Below are 26,442 nucleotides of genomic sequence, written 5' to 3'. Positions count from 1 at the left end.
GAATAAGTGACAAAGGGCAGCAATGGCGGAGTGCAACTCTCACTGGAAACGGGTTCGACTTACTGCCGGCAATGTGGACCAAGCTCTGACACCGCAGCCACCCCATCATTGAAAATCAATTGGATAACGTTATTCCATGTGATACAATTCTGGAGAAAAATGTAAGCTTACAGGGAAAATGTTTAGGCTATATAAATTATTTTCATTAAATATAATGGGAATGCAAAATAACATTATTAACTGGTTAGCATGTTTCTAAAAAAACAATTTGTTTTGTTCACAGCTTCAGTTATGTTTAGTGAAAAATTGCATTTGTTTTCGATTTTGGTTCTGTGTAATCAGTGGCTTGTTAAAGTATGGGTGGCACAGGACAGCCACACCAAATAATTCAGAATAGCAATTATGGCCCAAGCCGGTCAGTCCATTAGGGGCAGCATTTATGAAAATTAAGGGACACACACTTCGTAAATTCCGCATTATGTACACAGTGGGGCATTGCTTATGTAGTTAAAGGGGCGCACAATCTAGGCACTGAGGGGAAACCTGGTTGTCAAAGTCTAATGCTGACTACCCGCTATGGACGCCATCCACCCTCTCCGTCCCAGGGTTCCCATAGGGCTTTGACTGGCACTGCATGTAACATTTCTAATCACTGGTGTTAATTATATCCAAACAAACATGAAAGAGAAAAGTGATTGAAATCAAAAGCCATGTTTTCTCTCTGGGCCTTCCTCCTCAGGCAATTTGTTTCTCTTTCACTCACTAGCTAGTTACTAGACCATAAAATTTCTTTATTCCCTCCTTGTCATGTCTTCTAACTCCTGACTCTCTTTTCACACCAGTCAGCCTTTGTACAAAACTGTCATTTTAACTCTGGACTCGAGTTAGTGCTCTGGCCTTGGGGCAGTACTTAACCTTTCTGGGGGTTACACCGGGTATCACCGGTCAAGAAGCCCCAAAAAGCTCTTCCAGTTTACAGTATTTCCCTTCTTTAGGACATATGAGTTGAATTTTCAGTACAGGCTTCTGGCATTACTGCATTGTTGAGTTATCAGGAGCTCTTAAAAGATCACTTTGTTAAGGCAGCATGTGTTAAAGGGGTCCACGTTTCCACTGACCCCATTTAAGTAGAGTGTTGACTGGAGTCTCTTGTCAGCCTTAACAGGCCTTTCTCTACTTCTCTCTGTTGTACTGGGCAACAGAGATATTTCATTTCAAATATGGAATTAAATGTGAAAGAATGGACCATAGGTGAGCTTATGTTACTCATTCTGGCAATTTTTCTTTCTTTTTATTCTCTCTTCATGGTACATGATGATGCTTTTATGACCTTCTTTATCACACCTTCTCCATAGGTCCGCTTGATGATTACTGATACTGCAAGACACAAGCTTCTAATCCTGTCGGGACAGTGCTTTGAAAACTCAGGAGAGCTTATTCTACAATCTGGCGCATTTTCGTTTCAAAATTTCATAGACATTTTCACGGATCAAGAGGTAAGATGATTTTTCAAGAATGAGAGGAAACAGTGGTGGGAACTTTCATGAGCATAACTTGGCTAATCTACGGTCAAAGCCAAAACAAATTTAAGTGGGGTGGTATTTGGTTTGCATGGTGGGACCAACATGTGATTATGATACACATAAGAACCCCAGTACATTCAATTCAATACAAATATGTATGAAAATGCATACATAGCTGACAACAGCAAACACAGCTTCTTACACAATGCAGATGTTGCTTCTGTCAAGTATGAATAAAGGTGTACATGCAAGTGCTCAGGATCACTCATACAGAAAACCAAACATACAGCACTGGATATACCATTCAGGGTACAAAATATCATACAATAAACTAAAAATTAATAGAAATTTTACCATACACATTCAAGAATGTCTCATCTGTAGCTCCTTTTAGCACTCATGCAGCTAACAAGGCTACTAAAATGCCAGCAATATACTGTTAGCTTAATACTGTATTTGGCTAGCAATATACTTCAGTAATAATAATAATAATAATACATTTAGCATCTTTCCCATGTCTATATAAACTCTTCCAAGGCTGAGGCTTGTTATTAGTAGGTTAACACCACATATACAGTATATTGTACTAAGGCCAATGTTAAACCACTGAACTCACCATTAGAAGAGTTGAATTTGAGGAGTCTGAAAACTGAATCTCTGCAAGACCCTCTCCCTAATCATTCCTATTTGAACAAAAAATTATTTGTATTCAGATTATTTTCATTATGGTAAAGAAATTATTTAAAATGTAATATATGCAGCACTTTTAAAAAGTATTCATCTATCTGGGAAGTTTCATATTTTAGCATTATACAACTTCATCAAAGTGGATTTAATTTGGATCTTTTGACATTGGTCAGTGAAAATGACTCTTTAATGTAAAAGTAAAAATAGGTCTCTGCAAAGTGGCCTAAATTAGCTGCAAATAGAGAACACACAAAAATGAATCGCAGAAGTATTCAGTCCCTTCAAATGAGTTGACGCACCTTTGGCAGCCATGACAGCCTCTCTCTACCTCTATCAGTGATGCATAGCTGAACACTGCAATTGTTTTCCCATTCAACTTTGCAAAGCTCATTTTACTCTCTCAAAGCCTTCCAGAGCCTCTTGCAGAGACGCATCTCCACACATGAAGCTGCAACTACCATGCTTTCATGGTGGGGATGGTGTGTCTATAATAATTTGCAATTTTGGGCTTACGACAAACATGGAGTTTAGTTTGATGGCCAAAAGCTCAATGTTGGTCTCATCTGACCATAGAACCTTCTTTTAACTGACGTCAGAGTCTCCCATGTGCCTTTTTTTTAAAGCGGCTTTCTCTTTGCCACTATGACATAAAGTCATGACTGGCCAAGCATCTGGGCAACAGCTGTTGAATGTATAATCTCTTAATCTCATCCACCTTAGCTTCTAGATCTCATCTCCATCACTAGTCTTCTCACACGATCACAGTTGGTATGGATGGTATAACAATAAAGCCACTTGACTTAACTTGACTTGACAGTATTTGTGGACGGCCCGCTCTAGGCAGGTTTACAGTTTTGCCATGCTCTTTTTATTTCTTAATGATTAATTTAAGGCATATTCAAAGATGTGGATATTTTATAGTCTCCATCCCGTAACCTTTCCTTTTCAATTACATTTCACTGAGTTCCCTTGAGTGTTCTTTTGATTTCTTTGTTGTGCTGACTTGCCACAAGCGGACCCTTCTACATAAAGGGGCATGTAGAATACAACAAACTGAGACACTAGACAAGTCAAAGTGTAAACAGATCTCTGCAAACAGATCTAAATTAATTACAAATATAAAATGATTGTGTAAGTAGTCTTCCCCCCTTAATATGACACACCTAAATCATCACTGGTGCATCCAATTAGTGAAGTAGAGATCACTTGTTTATAAGCACCTTTCAAACAAAATGTACAAAGTGTTTCACAATTTGAAACAAGAACATAATAATAAAAAAGGAAACTATTATATAAGGGGTATATACTTTTAAAAGAAGGAAAAATATAACTCAGGAATGAGTAAACAGTTAAATAAATCAAGAAGAGATGTGTGAGAAGACCCAAGTGTCCTATGACGGTGACTATCATTCAAGCTTTACAGGCTACTGCTTTGTTACTAGCTTCTCCAGTCCAGCATGTGGAGAGACTGCAAGTCACATTACTAAGTCAAGGGAAATAATCTTTTATTCATCCCAACATTTTTTTCTCTTCCCTCGATCCTGAGAGTGAAGATTGCCTGGAGCCTTTTAACTGTGAAATGATTACACGTTTTCTGTAAACCCTTTCATCATCTTCTGAGAACAAGGTATTATCTTGATCCTTTCGGCTTACTGTAAATTGCATATTGAAGGTGTGTTATGCCTTCTTGCAGTGTGCTCTCATAATGAACTGCCAAACCCAGAATAATGTAATAGAGGCCAAATTATCATAAAAATACTGTAAATCACTCAAGGAAGGGAGAAACAAAGGGAATGTACAAAGTGAATAATCAAAACAACCGATCTGCTGGAAGATTTGCTTGGCCTACTTACACGAGTTGTTGATACCTTTCTACAAATTGGGGTAGTTTGTCCACATAGTCACTTCTCCAGTACCAAATGCACTTCCATCTCTCTTCTCCTGCCATCACTAAGCCCATACTAGGTTCCTCTCCTGACTTGAAACTAATCAAACTACTGACTTGGGGGTAGATTTAAAATTGCCTCCCAGAGTCACTTCCAACTGGAAATAGAATTACTTTTGGGTCCAAGGGTGGGTTTTGTAAAGATCTGAAGCCACCAAGTCACTGTACCATCTTATTTCCCATGATCCTTTCATAGCAAATTATGGGATAGTTCTACATTACTTAACTCTTTGAGGGCTGAATATTTTTTGCAGGCAACTCACTTTTCTGAAAAACACACAAAGCAAAGGTTTCACATGTAAATCAACGTAAAGCGTCTGTTGCTGTGGCTGCAGTCAGTGCCTGTTCAGGGTCCCTGGTAGCTGTGTAGGGGCAGCTCGATGGCCCGTAAGAATGCATGTCGGGCCAGCTGCCTGGTCTGTCTTCTTGTGGCAGTGTGACACAATCTGGTTTGTACCTGTTGTCATGGTAAGTGGCACTCCTCCCAGGCGAATGTTGCCGTAGGTGCATCAGCTACACAAGTGTGTTCAGCACCATGAACAGCTGGGGACCGATACGCTAAAGCCAGTACCTCACTTTCATTTTCAATCTCTATCTTCAGATCACCTGTCCGACAAGTCAGGGTCTGATTCGGCGATATTACACAAAATGTCGTCCACGGAGTGTTTTGCTTTGTGCATTCACTTTGGTCTCTCGTCAGATGTCGGAGCCATTTTAGAGGTTGTTTGCTCTTTGCTACTCACGCATATGCAGGTAAAGCAACGAAGCTAACTTTCCTTCTAGCAAAGAGGGTCACTCTAAAATGTAACAGTGAATTCCAAGGCTGATTACCGTCCTCTACCCCTGAATTTTGACAAAAGTCGACATCTGCCCTGAAAGAGTTAAAAGAATGACATAGTCCAACACCTTTCGGCATATGCTTTCAGAAAAATGAGTGGAATGTAAACAGCAGCACTCCATTTCTGGGTGTAGAATACAAGCTGCCCTCTACTAGGATGTAAGCATTAACCATCCTAGTAGACAATTTTCTGTGGCTTTGCCATGTCTCTACAAGGAGGGACATGCCTACTATTTAGTTTCCTGTGGAAATGTTATACCATTTCTCCAAGGTTACACTTCTCATACTTCTACACTGTTTTACCCCTCCATTGGCATCCCAAAGTACTGACAGATGGGTACAACAACAACAATTTGTTTCTTGTATAACCCAACATCACACTAAGAATGCCTCAATGGGCTTTAACAGGTCATGTTTTTTGACAGCTCCCCAGCCTTGACTCCCTAAGTAGATAAGAAATCCACAACCAAAAAAAAAACTCTTTAGGGAAAAAAATCTTAGGAAAAGCAATTTTAGGAAATGCAATTCATAGAGAAACCCCCATCCAGGTAAGTTGGGTGTGCAATGGGTGTGAAAAATGGACTAAATAAAAACACACAAAACAGAACACATATAATCCTCTTAAAAGAGCTAGACGGCCAATCTATCATTGCCACCCCAGAAATACAATACGTATACAATACTATTACATTGCCACTTAGAGGATCTGTTCAAAACTTTATCAATATAATACAAGATCTAATTATTAAAATTTTATTAATTATATCGGGGGAAAGGATATTCACCTTTCTTTTTAAAGATTTGTTCTTGCTGTTGGCTCTCTCACCTCTCTCAGCCAGGGGCTGAATTGGCGATTGTATGTAAGGTTATTTTCTTTGTTGTAAAAGTAAGTCTGGATTGTGTGGAAAGTTATTTTCTTCATATAAAATCTCTCTATTATAAAAAAAAAAATCTTGGAAGGAGACGAGACATGATTGTTTCAGAGACACTTTCACGTCACGCGAGACAGCAATAGTTTATGCAAAGAGATTTGGAAAAGTCCTGAGTGGTTATGTCAGACACATTTCACGTAGAGAGAAAGAAACGACATTTACTCACGGGCAGTTATATGTTGCATTGTCGCGATGTAATTCCAAACACGGAATCAAAATTCAATTTCGATACTGATGAAAAGGTAAAAGTGAAAAGAGATCGAATATATGGACATAGGTGATATGACAGAAGTGCACCATGCAAAATGCAGATCACGCTGCACGACAGCAACAGCAATCCAGCAGCTGATTGAGCAAAGAGGAGTCATTCCCATTGTGTCACCGTTTAAGAGGGGGTGTCGGAGGAGCGAACGTGTCACCTTGGGGTGCATTCAGCCCCTGTCTTCACAACGAGAATGGTAGAGACACGAAGTGGTTGGCCCGTAAGCACAGGTGGGCGGGGGGCCTCCTAGTCTATAAAAAAAATAAGAAATAAAGTGGTACAAACTACTTTGTTCTTGCAAAGCACTCCTCACCAAGAGCAGACGCACAGCACTATGACAACTCTCAAGGCAAGAGAACTGTCACACTGTCCTCCCACAATGGCTGCTTGGTTTGCATCCTGCCCTCCCAGAGCAGGTCTTTCCTCTCTCTCTCTCTGTCTCTATTTAATGGCCCTTGTCCAATTCCTGTGCCAGATGTTTACTTCATGGCAAGCACTTACCCACCAGACGACTCATTAAAATAAAAATGAATTGGAAGCCGGGAATAGGGACTGTGTGCAGTCTCAAACAGCACAGAGTGTTTTATTTGTTTTTTGTTCCACAATTGTATGAACTCCCTAAAAACAGACACAGAGCAACCTTTCTCACATAATAATTACTTAATATAAAATATTACGGCATTAGATAATCACACTTGATTATATCAGAGTATTCTAAAACTTCTTATTACTTTAAATTGTTCTTGAAAACACATTTGAACATTAAATACAACTGTGTAGCGTGAGATTTACAAGTGCATTTTAAATGCAAAACTGCCAATGCAACAAACCAGCTTAAAGGTACTTGACATTTCTTGTTTGAACGTTTGTACTCGTCAGGAAGTGCAGTTATTGTGGTGTCAAATGAATATTTCATTAACGCAGGCACAGCTGCGTTCCCTGTCAATTACTTAATGGTGCATAAATAGAAAAGGAAATAATAATCTGTTTGGTAACATCTTTACTCTAGCATGCAAATGGCTTCTGGCTTACTTCAGCGTTTGCACCAAAACACAAGGTTTGCAATTTTTTTTCTGCGGTTCTTGTTTGAAGTCATCAGATCTCTCTTCAGTTATACCTTTTTTGCCTGTTCACACAAGTGGCACATTACTTTGCTGTCTTTAACAAAAAAAAAATACATTTTACCTTGCCAGTTCCTAAAATAAAATTCATTAGTAGATTCAACATGTGGCAGAATAATTGGTATGTCTACATGACCTGTGATATCCATGAAGAATCCTCACTTCATTAAACCCAATAATGTGTGTATGATTGTGCTCGTGATGCACTGGCGCTATATCAAGGCATGGTTTCTTTCTTGACGTCATCTGCAACCCCACGCGACCCTTAGCTACGCTAATTGGCTTCAAAATAAATTAATGGATGGAAGAAAGGTTAAATAGATTTTCTAATGTGTGCAAGTGTGCCCTGTCCAGGCTTCATTCTTACTTTGCACCTGATGCAGCAGGGATAGGGTGCACCACCACTAAACTGTATTAGTTAAACTGAATACAAAAAGGTATTCACCCTTTGGAAGTTTTTACATTTTATTGTTATACTCCATCACAGTAGATTTCATTTGGATTATGGGGCAATGATCATTAGAGAAAGACTCTTTAATGTCAAAGTGAAAACAGATCTCTGCAAACTGGTCTAAATCACTTACAAATAAAATACAGTGGAACCTTGGATTGTGAGTAACTTGGTTTGCGAGTGTTTTGCAAGACGACCTAAAATTTTTAATAAATTTTGACTTGATAAACAAGCGAGGTGTTGCAATACGATTAATCCGTATACGCTTTGTCTGCCGAGTGTCACATGATCACAACTGAGCTGATGGTTCTTCTCTCTCTCGCTGTGGGATTGTGGGTAATCGTCTCCCATTCTCCATCTGAGTTGGCGTGCCTCACTCATATAGTCAACATCCGTACCAGTGTTTACTGTTTATTATAGCATTGTGACCACATGTGTATTGTAACATGTGAGTCTTGGTACTTTAGCAACACCAGCTTTATTCAGCTTGAAACAGGAACAGCACGCTTATTTATTGTAGCGAGATTTGCCGCTCTCCTATACACAGACACAGCAGTCAGGCAAATTCGGGGCCAAGTTAGTGGCCGAGTAATACTGTGACCTGCATTTATAATTTTCCTTGTATCATCCATCGATGGCAGGCGCTTTATAGAATGTCCATAAATGTCCATACGGCGAACTGCTACAGCGCTGGGAGCCTGTGGTTGCTTCGGGACGCTCTTCCGCATGTCGTCTCGTTGGGTGGAATCCCAAAAGAGTTTAGAAACTCACTCACACCAGCCATGATTCTTTTCAAAGGTAAAGTGCAGGTTAATTTGTTTTATGTATTTTTACTTTATATTTTGTATTAATCATTTTTATATGAATATTTGTGGGTTGCGAAACGAATCATCTGAGTTTCCATTATTTCTTATGGGCAAATTCACTTTGATATATGAGTGCTTTGGATTACCCACCTCCATTCAAAACTCTGACACTCTCAATGTGCTGAAGAAGCATTTGAAGATTCCTGTTAGGTAAATTTCTGTCTAACTGATATTAGCTGTTAGGTTTTTATAATCTAGGAATTGTAATGAGTTTGTATTTTGTTCTGAGTTCTATGCTTAAGATGATTAATTTTGTACCCTTGTCCCCAAACAGTCCACGTGAGTGATGTTACTTGATTATGATGAAATCTTTTGTAAGTTACTTTGGATAAAATCATCTGCCAAGCAAATAAATGTAAATATAAGAAGACTAAAGAGAGCAACTACCAAGAGACATGTGGGAGACTCTGAAGTTAGATGGAACAAGGTTCCACAATGTGATGGGACCAGAGATGAGCTTTCAGTCTAAACATCATATTTGAATTCTTACAGTTCTCAATGGTCCACAAACATGTCATTCACATTACCAGTAGATTGTCATTTGTCATACCAACTTTAAAATAGTGTTACAAGAAGGAATTCTTCTTTGTCAAGATAAATAATACAAAATTTTCTTTGCATGAAGCACATTGACCGTAATACAAAGTATTGTTTGCTCCTCTGTTACAGATTGGATTCAATGTACTGTATGTGGTAATGGTGAAAATGCAATGAGCTACTAACCACTTGTCCATGGCCAGTGAAACTGCATTTAGCATACAGTGCTGCCATGGCACTATACACAGTATACTCCCACCTCATTGATTCAACTCCCACATCATCCCAAAAATTGTCACATCCTTGTGCTGCACCTGTTATTTACAATTCCAAACTTCAAACTACTGTCCTGGTCGCTTCATCTCTTAAGCTTGTCTCTGTCATTCCTTCCTCTTTCTCCCTATCTTATACTGTATGTGTCTTTGCTGTCAGTCATCTCTCTCTTTGACTGTTTCATAGGTTGTGATAGAGGTGGCGGTGTCATGGGGAATGTTCATTATATCTCTGTACCACAGATGCAAAATCTCTCAGTGATGCGTCAATGGCGCTGTTTATAGGCTATGTCTCAGATTACATAATGAGCGCAGTATAACACTCTCTCCACAGAATTCTCGCTTGGAAGAACTTGACTAATTTTACTACACAGTCATGTGACAACCCATCAAAAACATGAAATTGGTTTGCAATCCATAGTGTAAGAAACACTGATCTAAACCCATCCACTTATCAAGATACCTTTGTGAAAACAATTCTCTTTCCATACTACAAGACAGCCTACATCCAAATAATATAAAGGACACCCTATTCCTGTTTCTTGCAATGTACAACGTTTCACTGGTTTTAGATCTATTTGATATACTTTAACAAAAACAAAAAGCACATTTTGTACTGATGAACATCTTTAAACCATTTAAATGTCTTCTTTGCTTCCCCCAGATTGGTGAACTACTGAGCACAACACATCCAGCAAACAAAGCCAGTTTGACTTTATTTTGTCCAGAAGAGGGGGACTGGAAGAATTCGAGCTTGGACAAACACAATCTGCAAGACTTCATCAATATCAAATTGAATTCCCCTTCTATCCTACCTGAAATGGAAGGACTTTCAGAATTCACTGAATATCTATCTGAATCTGTGGAAATTCCCTCACCATTTGACATCCTGGAGCCTCCAACCTCTGGTGGCTTCCTGAAACTCTCTAAACCATGCTGCTATATCTTTCCTGGTGGAAGAGGCGACTCCGCACTTTTTGCAGTCAATGGGTTCAACATGCTTATCAATGGAGGGTCGGATCGTAAGTCATGTTTTTGGAAGCTTGTACGACACTTGGACCGAGTAGATTCAATACTTCTGACCCACATTGGAGATGACAACCTCCCAGGAATTAACAGCATGCTGCAGCGCAAAATTGCTGAAGTAGAAGAGGAGCAATCACAAGGATCAACAGCAAATAGTGACTGGATGAAAAATCTAATTTCTCCCGATTTAGGAGTTATATTTCTTAATGTTCCAGAGAACCTCAAAATCCCAGAGCCTAATTATAGAATTCGGAGAAGCATTGAAGAAGCAAATCTCACATTGCAATATTTAAACAGATTATCTTTGAAGACCGAACCACTATACAGAGGAGTGGGTAATACCATTGATCCGATCATTCTTTTTCAGAAAATGGGAGTGGGTAGACTAGAAATGTATGCATTAAACCCTGTAAAAAATAGCAAAGAGTTACAATACTTCATGCACCAGTGGACTGGCAGCAGCAAGGAAACTGCTTCAGTATTGCTACCAGATGGGAAAGAATCTGAGATTCCAGTCTCTCACATGACTTCCATTTCATCTTTGATTGTGTGGCATCCCGCTAACCCAAGTGAAAAGATTGTTCGCGTTCTGTTTCCAGGCAATGCAACTCAGCAAAGTATCTTAGAGGGTCTGGAGAAACTCCGACATCTAGACTATCTCAAACAACCAGTGGTCACGCAAAAGGAACTTAAAGAAAACACAGGAGCCCAGAGTTTAAAACAAGCAAAGACAAAACACAAAACAGACAGCAAAGAAAGCCTAAAGTCAATATCAAGACCATCTTCCGTAAAAGGAGTAAGGAAAGAGTCAAAAGAAGAAACACCAGAAGTCCCAAAATCAACTATAGAGGCACAGCAAGAAAAGCCCCATAAGGAAGAAAAGAAGGAAAGGCCTCTTGTCAAAAAGGAAAAACCAAAGGTGGTGGCATCAGACAAAGAAGTGCAAGGAAAACCAGAACAGCCAGTCAAGGTAGAGAGTTCTGAGAAACAAAAGACTGACATCAAGTCCAGAGTTGCAAAAGAAAAAGTGGTCAAAAAGGAGCCAAAAGTTCAGAAAGTTGAAGAGAAGAAAAAAGAAGAAAAGGAGGTAAAAAAAGAAGGCATCAGGAAAGAGGAAAAAGTCATCACTGGCAAAGAAGAGCAGATTGTAAAAGAAGGAATGAAAAAAGAACTTAAAAAAGAACTAAAACGTGATGTGAAGAGGGAAGGAAAGAAAGAAGTAAAGAAGGAGATGCCAATGAAGGAAGCAAAAAAGGAAGCAAAAAAGGATGAGAAGAAAGATGAGGTTAAAAAGGATGTAAAGAAACTCTCTAAAGACACAAAAAAAGCAGCTGCTCCACAAGGAGATGCCAAAAAACTTGTGCCAAAACCAAAAATACAAAAGAAAGAAGAGGCTCCAAAGAAGGAGGTGGGCAGTATGGGAAAGCCAAAAGACAAAGCTAAGACTAAACCTCTCAAGAAAGACAGTAAGCCTAGTGATGCCAGGCCACTGGCCACTGCCGCTGCCGTTGCCGCTGCTTGGCGGCTGCTGCAGCAGCAGCAGCAGTCAGTGAGCTAGATGAAGAAGTGACAGCCGCCACTGTGGAAGTTCTGGAAGCTGAGCGGTCACTAATGTCTACACCTGAAGATCTCACCAAAGACTTTGAAGAACTCAAGGCCCAGGAAATAACTGAGAATGTTATGACCGTGCCATCTGAACAGTCTCCAAATATTTTCGATGAACCAGTTGTTATAGTCCACCGCGAAGACATAGTGGCCAGCAAGACCTCCCCAGAAACTGGGCCTGTTGAATCTCCAGATGAGGGAATAACAACCACAGAAGCTGAAGGAGAGTGTGAACAGACTCCAGATGAACTGGAGGCTAAGGAAAACATTAATGAGGATGATAACAATGAAAAGTTTGAAGATGAGGGTACAGGCTTTGAGGAGACATCTGAAATGGGTGACTATGAGGAGAAGACAGAGACTGAGGGTGTAGAGGAAGAAAACAAAGAGGCCAGTGTTGAAAGTGCATTCATCTTGAAGGGGGAAATAGCTGATGCCAGAGCAGCTGACTTGATTGATCCACACAAAGACAACCAAATGTCATTTATAACAGACAAGGAACCCGCCAAGGAATATAAACAGACAGATGATGATTTGGAAGAAGTATCTGAGAAAGAAGAGACTGAAGAAGATGAAGAGACAGAATGTGATAAAAAAGATATGAAACATTTAAAAGATCAAGAATCTGAGGAAGACCATGACAGTGAGCATACTGATGTAAAAGTGAAAGACTCCCTGCCAGTCGCAACTCCACCCAAACTTTCTGCACCTCAGTCTCCTGCTATGGAACATGCATCTATCCATGATGAAACACTTCCTTTGGGATCTGAAAGTGAAGCCACTGCTTCGGATGAAGAGAACAGAGAAGAACCACTAGAGGAGTTTACTGCAACTTCAGGCTATACACAATCTACAATTGAAATTTCTAGTGAACCCACACCTATGGATGAAATGTCAACACCAAGAGATATTATGAGTGATGAAACAACCAATGAAGAATCTGACTCTCCATCTCAAGATTACGTCAAGTTCAAAATGACAGAGTTTTCAAATGGTTTTGACAGAACCAAACTCTCACCTCTTCCAGCTAGTTCCAATGAATCATCATCAGACTATTCAAAAACAGGTGCCACAGAAGGCAGGGATTACCAACACTCTGCTTCAACAATTTCGCCACCTTCATCAATGGAAGAAGATAGAGTGTGCAAGATACTAGAAAGTGAAATACATGCCACAAAGGATAAGGAAGAAGAATCTGAATTAGGTTTTGGTACTCCAGACAAATTAACACTTGATACTAAAACTAGTCCAGCTGCTCTGTCACCACTAGCTAAAACTCCAACAAGTGAACGAAGTGTAAACTTTGATTTGACTCCAACAGCAATTGCCAAACCTATTGAAATGGGAATTATTTCTACTGAAGTTACTGGTGAAACAGTTGAACCTTCTATTAGCCCTGATGATAAAACATTAGAAGTTGCCTCTCCTCACTCTACTCCTGGAAGTGCAGGACATACTCCTTTTCATCAGTCACCAGTAGAGGAAAAGACCAGTAATCTGCCCGTTAATGCTGATGAAAAAATCACCAGCCCAACTATAGTGGCACCACCTAGTGAAGAAGAGAAACTTTTAGATGATAGAATCAGTCCAATGGATGAACCTGTACCAGATGCTGCTTCGCCCTTTGAAAAGGTTCTTTCTCCACTCCGCAGTCCACCACCAATTGGGTCTGAATCTTCATTGGAAGGCATTTTGGATATTAAACCACACTTGGATAGTGTTGAGCTACCCACCAAGAGCAATAATGAAGACAACAAGTCTTCAACTAACTTGAATCCATTTCTTGATTATTCTTCAGAAAGTTCGTTTAGCCCTTTACAAGAGAAACAAAAGATTTTGGATGTGGAACCTTGCCTCAAAGAAGAGAAGACATATGAGAGTGCAATAACTGCAAGTAAAATGGAGGAACCTTATCATTCAGTGAAGCCTTCATCAGATATATCTCCAATTTTACCTGAGTCATGTCAATTTGGATCATTTAAAGAGGAAAGCAAGATGTCAATTTCTGAAGGAACCACTTCAGATAAATCAGCCACCCCTGTTGATGAGGTGGTGGCAGAGGATACATTTTCACACATAGAAGGCGTAGCTTCTGTCTCAACTGCTTCCCTTGCCACAAGCTCCTTCCCAGAACCAACAGCAGATGATGTGTCTCCTTCACTACATGCTGAGGTTGGCTCACCACACTCCACAGAAGTGGACGATTCCTTATCCGTGTCTGTTGTACAAACACCAACTGCATTCCAAGATACAGAGATGTCACCATCTAAAGAAGAATGCCCAAGACCAATGTCAATTTCTCCAGATTTTTCACCAAAAACAGCCAAATCAAGAACACCAGTTCAGGAGATGAAGTCTCCAGAACAATCAACGATGTCTGTAGAATTTGGCCAGGAATCTCCAGATCATTCTTTAGCACTGGATTTTAGCAAACAGTCTCCAGAGCACCAAGCCCTTAGTGCCAGTGCTCTTCATGTCACAGAAAATGGGCCCACAGAAGTAGAGTACAGCCCTACTGATACTCATGAACTGGCATTTTCAGAAAAATCAAACATTCTTCAAGACAAAACGATGCCTTTCCAAGACACTGATTCACCTCACATTTCAGCTTCTCCATCAGAAGCCTCTCAGTCAACATCATCAGGTCGAACGCCTTCACAAGTAGCTTCTCCACTGCGTGAGGAACATATTGTGGATGCCTCTGAACCATCTCATATTTCATTATTTGGGCTTGGAAGCTGCACTAGTGCAGAAAGTGCAAGTGCAACACTTAAAGCTGAGGAATTTTCAACACATCAAGATAAATCTCCAGTCACACCAAAAGCAGCTTCCAGTACTTACTCTCCTATTTCTCCAGATTTATCACCTGTATTAGGAGGTTCAGCTGCACCAGAAGGTTTGCCTTTTGAACCTGAGGAAGTCCAGCAGAAGCAGAGCAAGTCCCCCATTAACCTAAAGACTCCTTCGCCTGAAGTGGAATGCTATTCTACTTTTTCTATACAAAGTTCAGATGAACCCTTGAAAAAAGAGGAATCTCCCGTTAGTCCTAAGGAAGCATCTCCCTTATATTCACCATTGTCATCTCATTCTTCATTTTGTGCAGAAAAGTCTATAAATCAGGAAAGCTCTCCAGTTAAAATAGATGATGCTAGTCCAAAAGACACTAAATCCCCTGTAACTTCAAAACCAACATCTCCAGCATATTTTGTAGGCTCAACCGAGTCATCGTTTGCCCTCAGAAGTCCAGCACCACCTGAAACACTGTCGTTACAAACCAGTGAATTGTCACCTGAAAATATCAAGTCTCCTCAAAGTCATAAAGAACAGTCTCATGAACATATATATTCTCCTGATTCAGGTGACCTTAAAGAAAAAAGCAGTCCTTCTGATTATTCATCAACATATTTGTCATTACAGAAATCAAAATCTGAAGTGGAAAAGCAAGAGACAAAAGTTCAAGACACAATGAAAAGCATGGACAAATCCCCAGACGAGGCTCAAGTAAAGCAGGCTCTTTCACCTAAATCTAGAAATGATGTTGATTTATGCTTGGTGAATGCATGCGAATATAGGCATCCTAAAACGGAGCTCTCTCCATCATTTATCAATCCAAGCCCTCTGGAATATTTTGCAAATGAGGATGATTCCCAAAAAGATGAGAGGCCTTTAACTCAAGCAAGTGGAGGACCACCCCCATCAGGAGGAAAACCACACTCTAGACAATGTGATGAAACTCCACCAACTTCAGTCAGTGAGTCCTTGCCTTCTCAAACAGATTCTGATGTTCCTCCAGGAACCGAAGAATGCCCCTCTATTACAGCCGATGCGAACATTGATTCTGAAGATGAATCTGAAACCCTTCCAACCGACAAAACTTTAACCTACAGGCATGCAGATCCCCCACCAATTCCGCTGAGAGACCCAGCTCCATCCCCTCCTTATCCTGATGTCTGCATGGTGGACCCTGAAGCTATACCCTCAGACCAGGCAGTGGGGAAATCATTGAAAAAAGACACCAAGGATAAAACTAAGATCAAGAAACAGACCGTCAAGACAAAGTCATCATCACCAGCACGAAAAAGTGACAAGCCGAAACTTTCAGGAGTGAACTCAAAGACTACTGCTGTAAAAGACTCATTAGACAAGGTTTCCAAAATAGGTTCTCCAAAAAAGAAAGACAATTTAGTAACCAAGTCAAGTGCCAATGGAGATATAAATCATGTTGAGGAAAAGGATGCAAAGAATGCTACTAATACTTCCACTTCAAGGGGTACAAAAAGTGCCACTACAGGTAGGTGTAATTAATGCATATTACTATATTTAATCCTTCACTATTCTACAGTGAGGAAAATCATTTCTAGTCAGAATATATATATATATCTATACTAATAAAAGGCAAAGCCCTCACTCACTCACTCACTCACTCACTGACTCATCACTAATTCTCCAACTTCCCGTGTGGGTGGAAGGCTGAAATTTGGCAGGTTGATTCCTTACAGCTTCCTTACAAAAGTTGGGCAGGTTTTATATCGAAATTCTACGCGTAATGGTCATAACTGGAAGCAGTTTTTCTCCATTTACTGTAATGGAGATGAGCTTCAACGCCGTGGGGGCGGAGTTTCGTGTGACATCACGCCTCCCACGTAATCACGCAGTACATAGAAAACCAGGAAGACCTCAAAAATGCGCTCAAGAAAACATGCATTATATAATTGAGAAGGCAGCGAAACAATAAGAAGCGAGTTCTGCTACTTCGGAAACAAAGCACGATGTAAACCTACACTTTAAATTAAGTTCATAGACAGGCTGCCGCTGGCGTTTGTAATTTAGTGCCTGCCCATAGAAGGCCGTCCGTCAGCGGCAATCCAATAGCAAACTGCCACGGGTAAATATTTACGGGTGAAGGACTGTGCTTATGGAGAGGAAGATGAGATGGTCAGGGTGGTGTTTGACACAAACTCAGCGAAACTGCGAGAGAAAGTTTTAAGTGCCAGGACTAAGGTAACATTTAAATACAGCCATGGACATAGCACGAGATGGCACCAGCACAGCTGGGAACCTTCGATGCAAGTACACCGAGTGGCTCACGTGAACTGGACGCAGTGCACAGATAAAAAGCAACAGTTCCAAAGAGCGCTGAACAAAAACCGAATTACACAGTTGAAAAGGCAGCAAAAAATATGAAGCGTCTGATAAGCATATTCATAAATGCAGCTACTGTGGAAACAAAGCACAAGGTGGAAAAAGTCAATGTCCCGCTAAAGGAAGACAGTGTAAAAAAAACCCGTGCATGCAGTGTGTCGGGTCTCAGATAAAGAAGAAGACGAGCTGTTTATTGATGCAGTAAGAAACGAATCGATGAATGAAACCTGTCATCTTTACAACGATTGACAATCACGGAATTTAACTTGAACACAACACATCGTACAAATACGACCCTGATTGAAAGAAATAATGATAATCAAATCCTTGATGACAGCAACATTCAATAACACTCACAAAACAAATACTGTATATTGACAGTCATGTTACGTTATTTTTAAAATGTTCTCTTTTCTTTTTCATAACTTCTACTTCTCCACTGCGATATTCGAGGTTCGATTCCCGAGAGGGGATGCACTGAGTACGTACGCGCGCTACTGATTTATTTTACCTTCGCATCTCCTTGGTTTGGGACGTATGAAAAAATATTCGGTTAACGCAGAATCATGTTACGTTATTTTTAAAATGTTTCCTTTATTAGCACAAGCACAGCTGAGAAGCTTCGATGCATGTACTCCATAACGCGTTAAAAAAATAACGCATTTAATCACACTTTCAATTCCAAGCAAACGGAACTTTTGTCAATGCATCATTTCCTGGTACATCCATTACACTGATGCACACATCACAGCTACAAAAATGTTAGAGTCGGAATAAAGCGCGTTCCTACGACTGGTCATTTCGACTTCCCGAGCGAAGCCTTGATAAAAGCGTGGTTTTGTGCACACTGAAAAGCAAGCAAAATTAGATGCATTACAGAAAGCGGACTTTGTGGCTCTTACTGGGGATCATTGGACTTCCGTGACCGTTAGTAATTCTAATTACATCTAATTACAAAATGTTCAATGATCACACTGTTTTAGCCTAATGTACAAAATAATTTTGGCTAAGGTTACTCAGAGTTTAAAGATTAAGTTGGTCAAATTACCTTTTATGTTTCTGACTTATTTTTTTCAGAAGAAAAACTGCACTTTATGTTGAAATTTTGGTTATTATTATTTAAAGACAATACTATTCTGAAAATCTACTTAAAGTACTTAAACTACCACTTTATTTTTAAGTCTGCCCAATTTTAACCAGGGATGATATTTTTGTTTCTGTTTTGAATTCAAATGCAGTTTAAAGGCTTTTTTTTTCAGAAATTAAAAGAGCTTGAGTTTACAATATTCATGTCCATGTCTATTATTTGATTCTGTCGCCCACTAAAACACTTTTAAATTAAAAAAAAAAACATTTGCGATTTGGGGCAAATTTACGTGTGCGATTACATACGATTAATCAAGATTAATTCTTACACAGCCTCTAATTAATTGGATTCATTTTTTAATCGAGTCCCACCCCTAATATATATATATATGTAGATTTGTATATATAAATGTGTATATACAGTATATATGTAGATATGTATATGTGTATATACAGTATGTATATATACAGTATGTATATATATGTATGTGTGTATATGTATATATATATAACTGTGTATATATATGTGTATAGATGTATATATATATATATATATATATATATATATTTATATATTTAAATGCCAGGAACACTCATGACAATGACAAAACAATTACATTGTCAATCATGTTACGTTATTATTAAAATGTTTCCTTTTCTTTTTACTTCTCCGCTGCCAATCGCAGGTATTTTGCTATATATATATATATATATATATATATATATATACAGATATATATAAATATATATATACAGATATATACAGATATATATAAATATATATATATATAAATAGATAGATATGACAACAACACTCAATATCAATGACAAAACAATTACATTAACAATCATCTTACGTTATTTTTAAAATGTTTGCTTTTCATTTTCATAACTTCTTTAACACACTACTTCTCGCTGCAAGCTGGTATTTTGCTAGTATATATATATATATATATATATATATATATATAATAAATACTTTTTAAAAATCACGCTTATATTAAGTTAAAAAGTGTACTAAAAAGTAGAAAATAAGTCTCTCATACATCACTCGTAAAATAAACCGTGGGCACTTTTCATCAATCAACATTCAAAAAATTAAAATCTTAGCAAAAGTGCCCACGCTTTTATTTTATGAATGATGTATGAGAGACTTATTTTTTACTTTTTAGTACACTTTTTAACTTAATATAAGCATGGTTTTTAAAAAGTATTTTTTCATATATATTTTCAAATTTTTAGTCTTGGGTTTGTTTCAGTATAATTTTGTAATCAATATTTTAACACTTCCTTTAATATTTCTATATTAATATTTCTTTTTAATATTTATTCTTCATATGAAAATTTCATTTCTTAATTAACATGGATTAATTGATCAATTAGTGAAACTAATTATTAATGTATCATCATCGGAATTGAGTAAGTGTGCAAAATTTCTAGTCATTTGGACAATAGGAAGTAGGTTAAATATTGATTACAAGATCTGTACCAGACAACAAACAGGTGAAGTTAAAATAAGCGTGGTAATAATAATAATAAATAATAATAAAAAAACTGACTCCATCCCATAATTTTTTTTAAACCAGACAGCAACTTCGGTATGCTTCAACTTAAATGTTTAAATTCTAAAAATTCTTGATTGTGATAGAAATTTCTCATTTTCACCCTCTGATAGTGGTCCACAGAGAGACAGATCCATAGTAAAAGATCAAGAATCAAAAATAATATTCATAATCACTGACCTTGAAATAATCTAAAATGAAACCCCACATGCTTGTTTGAAATTTTTTTTTAAATTTACCTCCTGGGACTGGTAACTAGACGGCCAACACTACTGGTAAAGAACCAAATATCAAAATATTGCCATATTTATGATCAGCATCCTCGGAATAGCACAAAACGACAGTTCACCTACCTATTTCACTGATCACCATTTTTTTGAAATTCTGTGAAAAGGAGTAACTTTGACCTCTCGTGTTCCTTTAGGGGGTTAAATCCTGAGAGTGGTTGATGTGGCCTGCACAACGTCAAGTCCTCCTAATCGTCTTTGTTGTAGACACCTATCAGTCTACTCTTTATCATAAGGGTGTAATTTCCTGTACAAAATATGGTCCAACAATTGCCTAAAAATGTGGGGGTTTAGGTTCTAGAGAGCCAAAATGCTCAACATCTTGCATAACTAGACATCAAAATGAGTTCAACAGTATATCATATATATATTGTGAGTCAGGAGGCACCCAACATAAAACACAAATAATTTCAAGGCATTTATAAATAATTCTTATGAACACAATAATCCACTGCTGAACATAGTTAGTTAAGACTCTACTGATTAAACACAAACTCTCATCTGCTCAACCTGCTGATAGTTTTTCACACTAGACACGCAAGTTTTCATGCCAGCTCCAGAGTTTAAATACAGGAATAAAATAATTTTAAGCCATTTGTGAGATATTTGAGCTCCATCCTGCCTTTAAAGAGTCCTTGGTGGTCTTTGTATTTGAATGTATGTGATTTATTTGGCAGAATATACCATAGCTACTGTATAAATAGTATTCCAAACCCAGCATTTTTCCACATTTTATTGGCTTGCAATATAGTATTGTAATGCAATTAGGTTTTTTTGCCAAAAAGCTACAGATCAGCCATAATAATTTAGTAACTAAAAAAAACCCATATAACTTATTTTTTACTTTGGGGTCCATTATTGGTAGAGGAACGTTTTGTAAAAATTACATATATGAGTTATTCTGAATCAGTCTATACCTGCTTTGAACATAAGAACACTAATTTTTGTCCATTCATCTTTACAATATTTTTTAAGTTTTAGTTTCACAGACTTGCCGTTTCTCTACAATCTGCTGATCATGTTTCAATGACTTCTAAATTTTCATCCATCCATCCATCCCGGACAGCTGTTTTATTAACAACCTTATCCCAGATCTGCCATGACTGTTTGTTTGATTTCAAGGCACCCTTTTTTCTTCGGTGTTCTGCTAGTGAAATGTGCTACTTCTCAGAGAGTATTTAAATGGAGCACTTCAGACAAACCTTAAATTGCCCAAAGGTGGATTCTATTCACCTGATATAAGCAGAAGAACATACACTTTCATAAACAACTGGAAACAATTCATTCCATCAGTCTTGTTTAGGGTGCCATGGTGGCGTTGGAGTATCACTGCTGTTCAAGTTCAAGTTCTGGGTGCTCCCTGCATGGAATTTGCATGTTCTCTCTGTGTGTACATGCGTTTCCTCCTGCACCCCAAACACAGGCAGGTTAGGTGGGCTGGTGGTGTTAAACTGGCAATCTGATGTGTGTGTTCAACCTGTGATAGACTGGCCATCCTGCCTTTGTGCCCATTGCTTGATAGATCTTGTTTAGGGATTCATTATTCCAAGGCCTATGAACCCACTGTTCATTGATCAGTTTCCCAAAATCCCCTGTCAGCATTACAGTTACAGTTTTTTGGGTGGCCTTTGACTATATGAATTTATAAATTTAAGGGCCTTGGTTCAAATTGTTTTGAAATGTTATTTCATAAAATATTTAAAGTGTACTGTGTAAAATCATTTTTAGCTATTCACTATATAGGCAATTCTGATAATACAGCATAGCGCACAGATGTTAATGAACTGTCAGATATGTTCGGGTATTGGAAGGTGTCTTTATATGCACTATTTATACAAAGTTACACCCATTCATCTGTTTATGGTAACATTAGTGAAATGTTATTTCAACAAAATCTCCAAACCCCACCTATCAGCCCTCCCGTATTGGCAAGTCATACTTTGCACACCAGTGACGTAAAGCGTTATGCTGTTTTATTGGATGAATATAAACTGTGCATTGTGTGTTTGATTTGTGTTGACAGATGTCTTATATGTCTGTGCTGCTGTATACTTTGATGTAATTTAGAAGACGGATTTTGAAATTTTAATGTACTGTATATAAATTTAAGTTACATTAAAATAGCATTTACTGTAAATACGAAGGGCTGGCAAAAAGAGTAAGTTCATTAATCGTATTTTATGGTGAGTCCAAAAGCATAGAATCCATTTTATGGGATGATAAAGCAGGAACAAATGTGTACTATCAAAACATTTTCTCATCAAACATGATTTGCAGTGGGTTTGAATCTGCGCCTATTTACTGTACTCCATGTGTCTGCATGGATTTTTCCCTAAGTACTCAACTTTTCCACTCACATTTCAGATACTTGCAGGTTAGGCTGATTGGCAGTTCCTAATTATTCCAGTATGACTGAGTGTGATTGTGTGAGCAAGTTACATTCCACAATAGTTTAGTTTGAACTTTCTGCTCAGTGCCACCACAATTAACTTTCACCTTCCACAACTGTAGAACTAAACTGGTTTAGGCCGATTCAGAAAATGAATAGATGGATCACATTAACACCAAGAATCCCTGTGGCCTTTACCCCTGTTGTCTAAACACACTGTCATTATTCATGGTGTTAGGAGAACCAGCTCCAGATGCTCATTTTCCAGTCACAACTCTTATTTTCTTTTCCAGGCCCTGGAAGCAATAAAACATTAGGAAGTGGAAATGGACCATCTGGATCCTCATTTTATCTAGACCTGGTTTACATTCCGAATCATTGCAATGCTAAGAATGTGGATGCGGAGTTCTTCAAACGTGTGCGGTCTTCTTACTATGTTATAAGTGGGAATGACACGACAGCTGAGGAGCCTAGCAAGGCTGTTCTGGATGCCCTGCTTGAAGGAAAGGCCCAGTGGAGTAATAACTTACAGGTAAAGATGGAATTTGTTTTATTTTGATTCTAACATCCCACAGTGGTTTGTTCCTCAGATCCCATTAATGATGCTCGTGATAATGATTATTACTTATCATTCATTGTTAGGTCAGTTTGGTCCATGCATTTATTTTTAAATCCAGTATATAAACATTTCAAATCAATTTAAAAAAGGGAAAGGTGAGTGTATTTTACGAGTTAAGGAAAGGGCCCATTATCTGTCTTGTGGTTTCTGATTTGGAATAAATGACCATTTTTATAATATATATTAGACATTTTTGTTGATGGAGTGACACCTTGTGGTCTTCACTAGTATACCTGCTCAATAAATAAAAGTAGGCTTAGGTATACTGAATGTCCATCCATCCATCCAGCCATCCATTATCTAACCCGCTATATCCTAACACAGGGTCATAGGTGTCTGCTGGAACCCAGCCAGCACAGGGCACAAGGCAGGAACAAATCACGGGCAGGGCACCAGCCCACCACAGGGCACAGACATACACACACACCAAGCACAGACTAGGGACAATTTAAGATCGCCAATGCACCTATCCTGCATGTCTTTTGACAGTGGGAGGAAACTGGAGCACCTGGAGGAAACCCACGCAGACATGGGGAGAACATGCAAACTCCACGCAGCGAGGACCTGGAAAGCGAACCCAGGTCTCCTTACTGCAAGGCAGCAGCACTACCACTGCGCCACCATGCTGCCCTATACTGAATGTGTTTCTCATATAACCAATACATGGGAAAACAAAACAGCATGTCACCTCAGCTTCCTTGCTGCCTTTGGAAATTTTTAAGTCTTGACATCAGTCCTCACCTGACAACTTTTCAGTGTGAAACTATTGCAGCTCGTAGAATGCACACAATTCTAAATAAGACAATGGGAGAGCTCATTTTGTGTTTAAACAGATATTATTCTGTACTAATGAGTAATGCTGATGCGCAAAATCATTTTCAAGTCAAATTTGCTGGTTTCACCAGTGACCTTATCACTGATAATTTTCTGTGTGGCTGGCTTAGACAAACATTTTTTTCCCCCACAGTGCCACATGATGTTTTATTAGGCCAGCGTTACGTCACAGAGATGCAGCAGTCAATGTTGGATGGGACAGCCCCTCCAAGTATATAACACTGATCCTAATATCAGCTGTTATGCTGGATCAACCGCTTTACCAGATGAAATTCTTATCCTGGTATGGATTTAATAAGAACCGTTTTATTCGTATGATATAAATTAGCAGAAAACATGAATAAATTCAAAACATAAAACACACATGCAGACGTAAAACTTGAAACGTGTTGGTCTATTCCTGTCTTAAAGGTAATGTCTTTTTGAATGGAGTTGTATTTAATACGTGATCCTTACACTTTAATAGTATTACCCAGAGTGCATTGCAGTAGATGCAAATAAGAAAGGAGTGAAGAATCAATGTGCTTTAAAAGTGTAACACTTATTTGGTAGCAGTGGAAGTGAGCAAGCGAGTACGTCAGAGAAAGAGAAAAAATAAAAACAAAGAGAGATAAATACCTGCTATGGAATCAGTGGAGTCCAAGCCTCACTGAATTCAAGCTTCCTTTACTATTCTGATATTTTACCTCCGGAAGGCAGGGTGGTGCAGTGGTTAGCATGGCTGTCTCATAGCTCAGTTCTCTATTTGTCCACAATAATTGGTCCAGCAAAGTTGGCAGACACTTCTCCAGCTATCAGAGACACTTAAAATACCACTGCACCATTATACCCCACTCAATGCATTGCGCTGAATTTGGCGAAGTTACTGAACTTTTCTGCAATTTTGCCTAACTCACTGCTCAGTACTACTAATGAGACTGAAATAGGTTTCAGAATCTTTTGTTAAATAGTAACCGTGGACTTGGGAATGACTTAAAATGTTCCTTATTCTGCTTAGTTGTTGTTCTCACTGCTAATCAAACAAAAGCACTAAACATTTTCCTTTCCATTTCAGGTGACCTTAATCCCCACCCATGACTCAGATGTAATGAGGGAGTGGTACCGGCAGACTCATGAAAAACAGCAAGACCTAAACATCATGGTTTTAGCCAGCAGCAGTACCGTCGTCATGCAAGATGAATCTTTTCCTGCTTGCAAAATTGAACTGTGATGCTCATGACTCTCTTTTCATTGTAAACTCCAGTGAAAAATGAAAATGCCCAGTCAGGAATGAAGCCAGTACATGAAAGGACCCACCCAAAAAATAAATAAATAACAGCTACATACTCTCAGTGATGCAAGTCACTAAACTAACCTCGTCTCTGTTAGCCACTAAAGCATCAGCTCCCAAAACAGATTTCAGACTAGTGCTGCACGATACCTGATGCAAAAGGCCACTAAGCCTTTGATGCCACTACATGTGAAGGACCTCATAAGCAAATTGGTCCAGTAGGTCTGTGGTAAATGCAGTCCACAAGTGCCCGAGCAATAGTTTGAATCCTGTTTGGGGGCTAAATGATGTACAAAAATCAGTTACCCCAAGGCATGCTCCCTAAGAAACAGCTTAAACAAACAGTGTTCCTTTCAGTCATGCCATCTTTCTGTTTAACCCTGAAAAGCCTGCATGACCATAAACATCTGAAAGCAGCAAAAAGGCTACTAAAATATAGCAAAGACCAAAGGATGAGGGAGTACACAGTTCTGGAAAATTTGCCTTAGAAAGTGACTTGAATGTAAAAAAAAAATCTAACAAACTGAGAAAATGGATACTTAATGCACTTAATTTTGTAATGTGAAACAGCAGGTGTTTTAATTCAATGAACAAAAAAGTCAATAACAAACAGCCATTTAGGACAAACGTTTATACACTAGTGCTGAAGTTTGAGTGCGCATTTACGTTGTGGTTCCACATTCCTATGATAATCTCAGCTGAATTGTTCATTTTTTGATTGATTGGTTGGTTGCTTGATTCATGATTTGTAACAGCCTTTTATGAGTAAAATAAGACATTTGTAAATGACTCACAACAAAAAACAAAAAAACAAAGCCTTTTAAACCAGTGCATACATGAAGAGGTTGGCTATAAGTAATTGAAGATTTGTTTTATTTTTTTGATTTTTTTAATGTTATGATTAGAGATCCTTTTGGTTTCTGTGAATTTTACAAATGGACGGGGCAACATTTGAAGTCTGTTTAAATGTACAAAAAATGCACTTGTGTAACCATGATGGCAGCTGAAAGCCACGTAATGGGATTTTGTGAGTTTCTCATTTCTTGGACTTTTGTGTTTTTAATTTTTTGTTCTAGTTTGCCAAGTTTTTCTTTTTTCTTTTGGTGTGTGTTACACAGCTGTCTCCCTATGGAGTGGCCTTGTTTGATCGCACTGTATTGTTCATTTCAATGATTGTTTACTATTGCA

General features: G+C 38.5%; 1 protein-coding gene across 1 annotated transcript in view; it reads left to right on the top strand.

The window, feature by feature from the left end:
- The window catches only part of map1b (microtubule-associated protein 1B), a 147,254-nt gene extending 120,812 nt beyond the window's left edge, over positions 1–26,442 (top strand). Inside the window, 5 exon segments of the mRNA XM_039758471.1 lie at positions 1,356–1,496; positions 10,099–11,977; positions 11,980–16,356; positions 22,825–23,063; positions 25,039–26,442. Coding sequence (XP_039614405.1) covers positions 1,356–1,496; positions 10,099–11,977; positions 11,980–16,356; positions 22,825–23,063; positions 25,039–25,194 — 6,792 coding nt within the window. The 3' untranslated portion in view covers positions 25,195–26,442.

Source organism: Polypterus senegalus, chromosome 7 (assembly GCF_016835505.1).
Source record: "Polypterus senegalus isolate Bchr_013 chromosome 7, ASM1683550v1, whole genome shotgun sequence".
In the NCBI taxonomy this organism is placed as follows: domain Eukaryota; kingdom Metazoa; phylum Chordata; class Cladistia; order Polypteriformes; family Polypteridae; genus Polypterus; species Polypterus senegalus.
Note: the sequence above shows the minus strand (reverse complement) of the source record. Positions and strands in the feature narration are given on the sequence as shown.